We start from the raw sequence: 12377 nt of genomic DNA, 5'->3' as shown, positions 1-12377 counted from the left end.
TTACACAGCAACAATGTCCACCAGCCGTGATCACCCATTTAGCTGCACTGCTGTGCTAGCTAGCTACCTCATCGCAGGTACACAGTGCAGATTGGCTAGTTAACTAATGAAGGCTGATGGGTGGGCAGTGGGCACTTTGTTTTCACATGTTAATGCAGCTAGCTGACTTCCAGCATAACCAACATAAAATAAAATAAAAGGCAAGACAATCACACCCAAAACATTAAAATTTTACCATTTCTACATGGACAGCACAATATGTAGCACTTCAAATGATTGAGGCAATGGGCGTAAAGTGAAATGCAAAGTTAACTTGATTTTTACCAAACGATTCATGTTTGAAGCTGATGCGACCTCAAGCCATTTCTTGAATTGATATTTTTGTCCTTTTTTAGCAACAATTCAAGAAGCTGTTAATCATATTAAACTATGTTTCTCTAAGTTTTGTCTTATTCTCCTCTTTCACTTCATTTTCTCTGCAGACATTTTGCCTTTTTCACTCCTTCAACCTTTTTTGAACCATTTAAATCAGTGCATGGACCACCATTAGCTGACACTAAGAAACAGAGGTTAATAGAGGTCAGGTCATCATTTTGATTATTATATTTTTTCTAATTATATTTTTTTCTCTTTATTGTGTTTTCAAATATAATTAATTTCTTTGCCATAAAACTTTGAACTATAACAATGTTTAGAGGTTTGAATAAACTTTTATTCTAGCTCTTCAGCTTCTTTAGACATAATGATTTTCTTTGGATAATCAACATATACCCCTAGAAAGAATAGCAATATTTATCTCCCAAAACATACCCTGATTATTCATCAAACAAAGCATTCAATATTACACGTAACTGCAGTGCAACGTTTCAACAACAGACATACAAATATGACATCATTTTATTTGTATTGTTTTTAAAGAGGAAAAAGAAAAATAATGAAGAAATGAAAAGATTTGTATTGCTGAAGGTGGTTTGCTGGGTCTGATAGTCCCAGATCAGCAACAGGTGACCAGCCCGCGCTCTCTAAGAAGACGAGGAAAAACTCCCAATGACCATCAGAACAAACCAATGGGCATGGGAAGAAACCTCGGGAAAGGCAATTCAAAGAGAGAACCCCTCTCCTCGGACGGCTGGGTGTTTACAGAAAGTCACTTTCTGAGTGTGAAGTCAAGTCTTAACCCCCAAAGAGTCACATTCTGGGGGTTAAGAGTAGTCCTCACAAGAAAAGAAAAACTAATGCACACGTGTGTGTGTGTGTGTGTTTGTGTGTGTGCGCGCGGATTACACCAGAAATTCACTTTCTGGTGTAAAGTCAAGTTTTAACCCCCCAAAGGTCACTTTTTTGAGAGTTAAGAGTGATGACTGAGATTAATCTGCACAAGAACTAATGTATGTGTGTGTGTTGTTTGTTTTTTTGGTGGTTAAGTCTAATGTCAGGCTTTAGCGCTGGATTCAAGGAGCAAGGATTAACCATAATGCAATCCAATAATAGCCTGTTCTTGTCAGTTACACTGTGTAAAATAAAGCACTCTCACAGTTAGCTTTTATGTAATTTGAGTGGCTGAGCACAGTTAAGCAGTATTCCCACTCCACTTTCACTTCCTCTGTAAAGGAAAACCATGCTGTGATATTGCTGCACCTGTCCAATTGAATACAGAGAGTCTCATTCTGTACAAGTATAGAAAGGAAGGGGAAAGCAGGACCAAACCAAGACCAGAAATGTACTTGCATTTTTATTGTGCATTTATATAGTAAACAGTCACCAGTGGAAATGTACACATACTTGCATATTGTAAAACTTCAATTAATGGCATAGGTTATTATTTGCCTAATATTCCTAGGTCTCAACCCTTTGAGACCTAGGAATATAGTGGATGGGTCCCACAAATAACTGTCATGTGGTAGTCTGGTGTTTACTTCCCATTTGAATGTGAGGGCTTTTTGTTCTACACCTGACCATGTGCCTCTTTTGCCTAAACCTAACCATACGTGATTTTGTTGCCTAATCTTAACTGTTGTGATAGTCTTAACAGCGTAAATATATGCTGCATCGTACCACCATATGCATTTGCTGGCCTCAATGTAACAGCTTTTTTGGAACGTAAACAGCTGGCGCAGAAAGATACCTAAAATGTCATCAGTAGGCACGGCAGGTCACTGACAGAACTGCACCATGTGAGAAGTTGGGATTAGCACGTGTTGGAATGAGCCGCCCTCCCCTCTCTGTGATTGACTACTACTCTTTTCCTTGTTGGTCAGACTGGTTAGGTTAGGCAAGGGTAGTGAGATTGGTTAGGGTTAAGGTAAAACCATCAGGGTAAGACAATCAGAAGTAGAATAAGGCACAGTACAGCAGTTTTGCTTTTCCAGAAAACGCAAACTTTTCCCTTTCTTTGGGACTTTGGATCATCGCAGAAAAATTGACAGCAGCACCACCGTAGATAGCATGTGTCACGCACGGGACAATGGGAAGTAGGGCTGTATTCAACTCAGAAATACTATGCCTGTCATACACAAATACACAAGTCTTAAAGTTTAAATGGGCTCTGTTGGAAGTTCAGTGTGACAGCAGTATTTATGCCATATAGTAAACATGCTAATGGCTCTAACGATGGATTGCAAATGTACAGCAAAATCTTGGGAACAAAACATCCCCAGTAGTACATGAGTAGCATGAAAAAACTGAGGGTCTCTGACTGATGATTTGAGCCTCTGATTTTTAAGGGCAGCCTAATTGAAAGTATGTTTGTCTTGTTCTGCAGACGCTGCCCCTCTTGTTCCTGTGCATATTGCATTTTGTGGATGCATTGCTCTGGTTTCTGAGGGCGTGCACAATGTCCAATCTGACAATGTGTGAAACAACCATTATGCGCACAAGAACATGTAGTTTAAATAAAGTATCTCAGGTTTTGCGGAACTACAAAAAAACATAACTGTGAAAAAGCTGGTATACCATTTAAAAAGCACAAAACATGATCACAAAATGCTCTGCGAATGTTGTAAAGTGTTTTTTTTTTTGTTTTTTTTGTTTGGGGGGGGGGGTACTTTTTTAAAAACAATATGTTTACCCATATACCCATTCTGATGTTTACCCATATACCCATTCTGATGTTCTGATGATTCATCTTTTCATGAGTCAACTATTATGAGTCATTATAATTATTACACAGTATTTGCCTGTTTTTCTTGGCTGTTGATGCCCTAAGCGTCATTAATCAGGAAAAAACGAAGGTCTGATAACACTGAAATCTTTTTCTTTTGATTGGGTTTCAGGTCTATCAGCACTCTTTCTTGGCATCCTACCTGATCTATAACCTGTACACAAGGTGAGTAAACAATGACTTTTACCCAATCAACATAGACCTTACAAAATGAATCAAAAATCTACCCTTTGAAAAATGAGCAAATTGGCTTCCATTCTTTCAGAATCGTGGGAGGAAGGCAATGAGCAACGTAAAAAATTACCCAAAAAATATAAAATTGTAAAAAGTTACAAGAGAATTACCTAAATATACAAGACAGTGACCATAAGAAAGTGCTTAAAAAGCAACAACAAAAACACATTTTAAAAAACTGCTTTCTTTCTGTAACATGTTTTTTTTTTTTTTAAATAAGATAAAATGTAGAAGTAAAGGGTTTTTTTTATTTTTTTATTACATTCATTCAATTTCATTCACATTTTACTTTTTTTTTCTTCTTATCAATTTGCACCACCTTTTGCTAAGTTGCTCATTGCATTTTCCCTCATGTATTTGTATTCAAAATAAATCAAAACTATATTCTCAGGTTTTAAAGGTTTATATGCTAGCACAAGGCATCTGAGTACAAGAAAACTGATGTCGGTCCAGGTGGTTAAAGGGTTAAGGACAACATTTTTTAAGTTATTCTTTTGACATCAAGAACAGTTGAGAAATATGAAATCCTTAGATACAATATAGGCAAAATTCAGTTTAATTTTCAAGGGGACTGCTACATTTGAATAGTTCACAACAGGTTCATACGTAATATTACATATTTTTAACCATATTATTAACCTTAAAAATCATTAGAACTATTGCAAAGTGTACATCTGCAGGGTTTGCGTGAAGGATTTAAAAACAAATGTTAATGTGTGCTTCTGGTTTGTAATGATTCCTGTAATGGTATTTTAATTGTCCTCCATCAGAGAAGTGCGGGAGCTGAATCCTCCAGAGGTGTCAGATTCGATCCTCCAGTTTGCCTCGTGGGGAGTTCACGGTCAGCAGCTGGTGAGCAGTTTGCACGGCCAAATAACATAACTCTGTCTAAAAACAATTAAGCACTCTTCCATCATTCACTCAGCGACACAGCAGTGGGTAATTTGATCCTGGAGCAAAAGACAGTTCATATGAAGTACATATTTTTATTGAAATATTTTCCTTTATTATCCAAGCAAGCCAGTAAACAACATAATAACCTAAATACAGCTTAACACCTACTGAGCTCTGTTTTATTTACACCAAGGAAATCCAAATTACAAGTATGTGTCTCCTCTAACACAGATGCATGCACAGTTCATTCTGATTATTGGGTAATAAACTAAAAGAAGGTTCTGGCTTCTCCACCATAATGAGTTGCTGCTTTTCTTTTTTTTTCAACAAATAAGGACAAATCAAATGTTGATTTGTCCTTATTTTCTGTTTTTTTTATATACAAATTATGATTAATCCAATTATTGAAAAAATAATTTGCAGGTAATGAAGATAGATGCAGCCTCATCTGCATTTGGAGTCAATTTGGTCTTTTTATTCCAACTGTAGAAAGAGCCTCAATAGGCGTCATGCAAGAAACAATATACAAACAAAACATTTTTTTTATTATTTATTTATTTATTTTAGCTCATATCCACAGTTTTTTCTTATTTTGTCAGGGACCATTCATTTTTGGGATTCCATGTATTCCCATTTTTGCTTTTCTTGTAGGCAAAATTTTATGCGTGGTCCAGGGCACTCATACTAAGATAAGAGAAAAACATCTCGCTTTCGCAGTCCACAAATTGTTGTCCAGCACAAAGAAAAAAAAAATTTAAAAAACATTTTTAAAAATGCATGATTATATAATCAAATTTTGATAATGCTTAAGAGCAATTTCAGTGATTGGATTATTATTATTAGTTTCAGGGCTAAATAAATACAATTATACTTTGTGCATTGATCCCAGTTACTGTAATTTCAGTTCCTGTGCATATCTCTGCTGAACAGTGCTGAAATGTAACACAAGTACATTTACTCAAATACTGAGGAGTTTTTACGTTACTTGAGTATTTTAATCTCATGATATTTTCCTCTTCTACTCCACTACACTTCAGGGGGAAATATTTTACTTTTTACTCCAACACTTTTATTAGATAAGTACTTAGCTACAGGTTAAGATTTTTGTGCACAAACCATATGAAAATATACAAGTACAATGAATTAATTAGTTGAATAATTAGAACATTCATTGGCAATTACTTCTATAATCATGTCAGTCATTTTGCATGCAAAAAAAAATCATATATACTGTGTGTATGAGGACTTGCTGCTCATCCTTTTAATAATTTCGATCTCTTAAATTTTTTCAAACCTTTTTGCATGTGTACTTTTCCTTTTAATACTTTACCTGTACCCCCCAAAAAATCCTATAATGATGACAAAAATGTTATATATATATATATATATATATATATATATATATATATATATATATATATATATATATATATATATATATATATATATATATATATATATATATATATATATATATATATATATATATATATATATATATATACACACAAATTTAACAATAGTGATAGACATAAATATGTATAAATGTAACTTAAGATGGCAAATTAAATTACATACAAATATTGTAATTTATGTGTATGTAATTTAAGTCTGACTAAAAATAATTGCAGAAGTAACACATTTCCCGGAAATCATATATACTAACGGTTTTTTTAACAGGAGAGCTGCAACAGAAAATGAAGAGAAAATATAAGAGAAATGTAAAATGTTGCTCCATGAGGCCCATTGTGTTTATTCCTTGCATTCATGGAATCCTCTCTATTCTGAGGTAAAGCCTCATCAAATGCAGTTTTTCAACTCGAAAGGAAACACAAACTCCCTATAAACTAAACAATCGTTTGCAAGAGACGCCAGCAGCACTTAGACTAATAAAGCCGTAGCTTGAAGACGTTTTGTTGGGCGGCGGCAGCTCTCTGTGTGAGTAATGCCTCCTCCGTGCAGAGTATAATGCACAGAATAATCAGTCCATTATTTTCTCCAGTGCAGACAAGGAAAGTAATTAACCATTTGATGGCGTATTGTTACCTCAGTATTTCCACCTGCCCTCGGTAGAAGCTGTTCTCGCGGAAGCCCTGCAGCAGTGTGTCACACACGGCTAATGACAAAGTAACTTTCATTACGCACACGGTCTCCCTGCATATTTGTCTGTTATCACAAGATGAGACGCTGGCTGGATGTGTTTTTATCAATAAGCATGCTCTGTGTGTGAAATCAGCCCATCAAGTTGTCAATTTGTTCTGCAGAAATCTCGATGTTCAGTTCTTGTGTGCTGGGCTTTTTCTGTAGAATTTGTCATTTTTCCTATTTTCCACTTGATGTCATTTTTACTATATTTAGCCTTTTGAAGAATACATGCTATATCCATTAAATTAACTGTAGCAATCAATGATGGGGCAAACCATTGACAAATCCCAAGCTGTGACAGTCCAAAAGAACAAATCTACCTTGCGTGTAGTATATTGAAAATAATTCATTTTTTAAGTGTGTGTGTTGTTTTTTCATCTAAAAACGTAGTGGCATCATGACAAAAATGTGGAATTCAAAGGGTTAAAATTCACAAAATTACTTAATATTTGATATTTATGATAAGGTTATGCTGGTTGAAGTAGAAAATCATATTAATGTATAATATTTTTTATACCCTGATTTTGAAAGGGGCATTTTGTGTGCAGTGTGGTGAGTGACACTGCACAAAAAATATTGTATTGTATAAAAGTCAGTGTTGCTGCTAATCGGTGACATATCCTAGGCTGTGATAATCAAAAAAAGATTCATCTACTTAGCATGTAGTATATTGAAAATAATTAACTCAATGTCATATTTATGATTAGGACAGATGTTAGTTAAAAAAAAACAACTAAATGTGCTCTAAAAATGTGTGCTCTGCTCTGACTTCAACACAAATGCAAGGTGGCAGAGTGTACAGATGTGACATTCATTTATTTATGTTTGTATGTATGTATTTATTTATTTGTCTGTCTGTCTGTCTGTTTCTTTTTTTGTTTGATTGATTATTCATGTGGTGTTTTATTTAATTTAACAGAAAGAGACAGATGACAGTTCATCTTAGAATTATGCCTACTTTCCTCTACCCACCCAAGCCCACCCTCCACAAGCTCCCTCTACAATCCCTCTGCAGTTAAAATGGTAAATAGTAAATGGACTGTACTTGTATAGCGCTTTTAGAGTCTTATTGACCACTCAAAGCGCTTTTACACTACATGTCACATTTACTCATTCACACACACATTCACACACTGGTGGCTGAGGCTACCGTGCAAGGTGCCACCTGCTACTCAGTAACCATTCATACACACTCACACGCCGATGGCGCAGCATTGGGAGCAATTTGAGGTTCAGTATCTTGCCCAAGGATACTTCGACATGTTGCCCGGAGGAGCCGGGGATCGAACCATTGTCCTTCCGATTAGAGGACAACGTCAACTCTACCTCTGAGCCACAGCCATATTATTAAATTATTAAATTATTTATTGTTAAATAAAATTATTAGATTAACTATTATTATTTTAAAATAATAATAATATTATGTATAATAATGATAATAATAATAATAATAATAATAACAATAATAATAATAACAAATATTATTATTATTATTATTATTATTAGAAGAAGAAGATTAGCCTTTAGGATGTTTATGTTAAATTATAATGTTTATTTAAAAATTATATAAGAAGAAGAATTATGATAATTTACCAATCATGTATAGGAGACAAAATACACACAAAAACAAATACAACGAAAAAGGAGAGAAAAAAAAAACTTTATATGATTTGAATGACATTTCAATCATGAGGATGCATGCCATATTACATCACAATTTGCACTGGAGATCTAAACAATAACATACATGGTCACAAACAACAAATGCATTTTAACACACATTATTAACCAATTGTTACCTTAAGCTGCCCCTCTTGCCATAACATTTAAATGTGGTTTCCATATTTTTAAAAACGTCCTGACTTACATCTTATGTTGTAGTAAATGTTATCTAATGGGATGTCGCTTTACAATTCATTTAGCCAGCGTAATAATGCAGGAGGGTATCAGATTTCCTGTGGATTGTAATGCACTTCCTTGTAGCGATCAAAGCAAGATCAATATATTTTATACGATCTTCATTCCAAGGGTCCATATTGTATGTGCCAAGAGGACACAAGCAAGGCGATATTATGATATGAATGTCCAAACATGGTGATATACTGTAGTATCAGTTGTAAGAAGATTTGACATTTCTATGTAATGTATTCCAATGCATTCTGAAATCAAAGAATCCCACCTAGTGGGAAACAAACTCATATCTCTGTTCCTCTCTGCTGTCACATTTTCCTTTATGTATGAGAAGGTGAAGGCATTTACATACTGTGAGTAGATGGATTTAAAAGTGACACACATTACTTATCGCAACTTGTGTTTTCAAATTAAAACTGCTATTTTCTCTTTATCCCGCAGCTTTATATATTTGAAAACAACATCTACTACCAAACAGATGTTCAGAGCAGCTCGTGGAGGCTCACCTCTTCTGGACAGGAGGGGGTCGTCTTTAACGGCATCACAGACTGGCTGTATGAGGGTAAGAGACACAGCACTGAGTCAGAAACCCCGGCACAAAGGGTCAAGTTGAAAGATGGATAGAATAACTCAAATGCTGCCAGTTTTATCTGGCATTCCTCCAGCTAAAGAAAGCATGTGTGTATGAGGATTCTTATTTTCACGGTGGGAGTCTAGACTAAGTGCAAACTGTGCCACAGAAAAGAATTTCTCTGAAAATGAATACCATTTTATAAGACAAATAGTAAATGTCTGTCATGACGTCCATCCGGATATTTTGTCCATCCGGATATCTTATTTACATTAGTATTACTGAAAATCTTCATTGAGGTGGCTGGTTTAGTCAAATGGGTGAGACTTGTATACAGGAGACCACCGTTATTACCCGATTTCCCATCAACAATTCACCATGATAATGACCTTTCCCCATTCTTAACCCGTAGAGACTGGCACATTTTACAGGCATTTCATTCCTCATTTTCTTCATTTTGACATATGCATATGGCATAAATTTTGGCAAGACTGTGTTTTTTTGTTTTGGAATTTCCAGCTAATCTCCTGCAATAAGTCTAAAATACACCGTGGAAACAAAATTGTTACATTAATTCTGTTAAGTGTGAAAAATGTGCTAATGAAACCCATTCAAACTGGAATTTTTGATCCCACAGCCATCAAAACATAAAAATATGAATTGTGTTTTTTCTGTGTCTCATTCTGGGCTTTTGTCCTTGGAATTTGGCAGTTTTACTATTTCCTACATGATTACATCATTTTTACCATATTTGGCATATGGAGAAAATACATGCTATTTCCATTAGGAGCACTGTCACAATCAACGTTGCTGCTAATCGTAGACATATCGCAGGCTGTGATAGTAATAATTTTTTTGAAGATAATTAATTTTTGTTTTTTTTCCCATCTAAAAACAGAGTGGCATCATAACAGAAAGCTGGCATTTAAAGGGTCAAAATTCTGAAAATGTATGAATAATTGATATTTATGATAAGGACTGATGCTAGGTAAAAAATGTAACAAAATAGAAAATCATATTGAATGATAATATGTTTCAGAAAAAACACAAACCTAACCAAGCCTTCACCTTTAGAAAACAGCTAAAAGAACATTTTTGCAAGGGTCATATAGGATCTCCCCAGATGCTAAAAGAAAAGGTTATCATACATTTATGCAAACCACAGAAATGTCACAATTGTATATTTCAAATGATGATGTACTTAGGCATATTGCACAAAAGGGGGTGCTTTTATCATCATTATTGACGTGATGGTGCTGCATACAGATGCTGCTGCATCACTGTGGTGCTCACTCTTGAGTGTAACACTGATTATACAACAGTTACCAACAGACAAACAAACATAATCAAAGCGTGTTCATATTCACTTTCAAAGTAAAACACATTTTGCTCAAGTTATTTCCCTTTCAATGTAAAAAACATAGAGTCTGACTAAAAATTCAGGCATTGCTCATGTCAGTAAACTATAAATATATATAAAATATATATAACTAACACTCTCTTTCTCTCTCTCTCTCTCTCTTTATCTCTCTCTCTCTCTCTCTACATATGTACATATACACAACTTTTGGATAATTTCATTATTACCATTTAGGTAGCTTTTTTTCTTGAAAAGTTGCTTGTTGTCTTTTTTTCTTGTTTTTAAAATTAAATCAGTCATATTTGCGTGCTAGTGAAAGGCTTCTCGATGCAGCACAAGATAACGGATGTTGATCAAGGTGTTGAAGAGTTAATGATTGATAGCACATAGAGCATATAATATTTTGAAGAATACATATTATTTTCAGTAAATTGTTTTGGTCATCTGACTGTGTATTTGCAAACCAGTCAGTCACTCGGTCGTTTACTCGGTCAGTTAGGTAACCAGCCTCACTGAGCCTTACTCCACTCCTGTCTGATTCTGTTTCTTGTGGTTTTCCAGAGGAGGTGTTGCACACGCAGGCGGCCCACTGGTGGTCACCTGACGGCTCCAGACTGGCCTACCTCACCTTCAACGATTCCCTGGTTCCTAACATGCTGCTGCCGCTCTTCACAGGCTCTCTCTACCCCAAGGGGAAGGAGTACCCTTATCCAAAGGTATGACTTTGAGTACTGTGCGTCAATTTTATTTTTAAGTAACTTTCTATAAATGTGGGTAATAAGATGTACTTTTTTTTTAAAAGATTTTTTTTGAGGCATTTTCCCCTTTATTGATAGGACAGCTATAATGACAGGTAATAATTTCAGTTATATGTTCACGGCACTAGAAAGTCTTTTATCTTATTCTGCACCACTAAATTTATAGTCCTAGAAATATCCTAAAATCCAAGAAGTGTCCTTGAATTGGTGGAATGTGCTCAAATCCTAGAAGCACCCTATATTCCTAGAAATGTCCTAAAATCCTAGACATATCTCGTAACCATAGACACATACTATAGTCTTAGAAATGCTCTCCAGGATGTCTCTCTAAATCCAAGAATGGTCCTAAAGTCTAAGAAGCATCATAAATACTAGAAATGTCATAAAAATCTTAGAAATGGACTAAATCTCCAGAAACATTCTAAAATTCTGGAAATGGCCTGTAGTCCTAGAAATGTCCTATAGTCCCAGAAATGGCCTATAATCCCAGAAATGTCCTAAAATCCTAGAAACATCCTATAGTCCCAGAAATGGCCTATAATCCCAGAAATGTCCTAAAATCCTAGAAATATCCTAAAATTTGAGAAACTGCCTAAAATCCGTGTAACATCCTAAAGTCTGAAAAACATCCTAAAATCTAAATCCAAGAAATGTCCTAAAGTCCTGGAGATCCTAAATACTAAAATCCTGGATAAACCTCTAGTCCTAGAAATGTCCTAATATCCTACAAAGGTCCTAAAATCCTAGAAACATCCTAAAAATAGAAATTTCTTAAAATCTGAGAAACCTCCTGAAGTGATGTAAAGTTCTAGAAATGTCCTAAAATCCTAGAAATGTTGTTAAATCCTAGAAATGTCCTAAAATTCTTGAAAAATCCTGTAGTTTTAGAAATGTCCTAAAATCCTAGAAATGTCCTACTATACTAGAAATCCTAGGAGCAACCTCTACAAGTCTACTATATCCGGCAACTTCATCTTATCAAACCAGTGCTTTAAATAATCCAACTGCACGCTCTCTGTCTTAGCTCATCCATAAAGGTTAGTGAATCCTCGTCTTGTTTAATTCATGTTACGGTGGCTTGCCTCCTTTGAAGAGCAATGGCTGGGGGGATCTGTGGCACTGGAACGGATAGGAATGAGATATGCTTTTGTCAGGCCCGTTAACACACCTCTCATCCTTTGATGCGGATGTTTAGCGTATCAAATACCTGTAAGAGGGGAGATGGGTGGTGGAACAGTGGTGGAATTAGGGTCAGAAGGTAGAGGGCACCCTCATTTGTTGGTTCAGATCCATAGATGGGGGGAGGGGGGTTAGGATAGGAAGGCATCTAATTAATGAAGCGCT

At 35.4% G+C, this 12377-nt stretch overlaps 1 protein-coding gene across 3 annotated transcripts in view; it reads left to right on the top strand.

The window, feature by feature from the left end:
* Nucleotides 1-12377, top strand: part of LOC121949023 (inactive dipeptidyl peptidase 10-like) — a 172430-nt gene that overhangs the window by 121841 nt on the left and 38212 nt on the right. For all 3 annotated transcript variants that reach the window (XM_042494609.2, XM_088082896.1, XM_088082897.1), the window contains exons 6-9: nt 3273-3325; nt 4165-4246; nt 8786-8906; nt 10837-10991. In XM_042494609.2, the coding sequence (XP_042350543.2) occupies nt 3273-3325; nt 4165-4246; nt 8786-8906; nt 10837-10991 (411 nt within the window). The remainder of the gene's footprint in view (nt 1-3272; nt 3326-4164; nt 4247-8785; nt 8907-10836; nt 10992-12377) is intronic.

The sequence above is a fragment of the Plectropomus leopardus genome, chromosome 10 (assembly GCF_026936395.1).
Source record: "Plectropomus leopardus strain MGB_pleo_1.0 chromosome 10, ASM2693639v1, whole genome shotgun sequence".
Classification (NCBI taxonomy): Eukaryota; Metazoa; Chordata; class Actinopteri; order Perciformes; family Serranidae; genus Plectropomus; species Plectropomus leopardus.
Note: the sequence above shows the minus strand (reverse complement) of the source record. Positions and strands in the feature narration are given on the sequence as shown.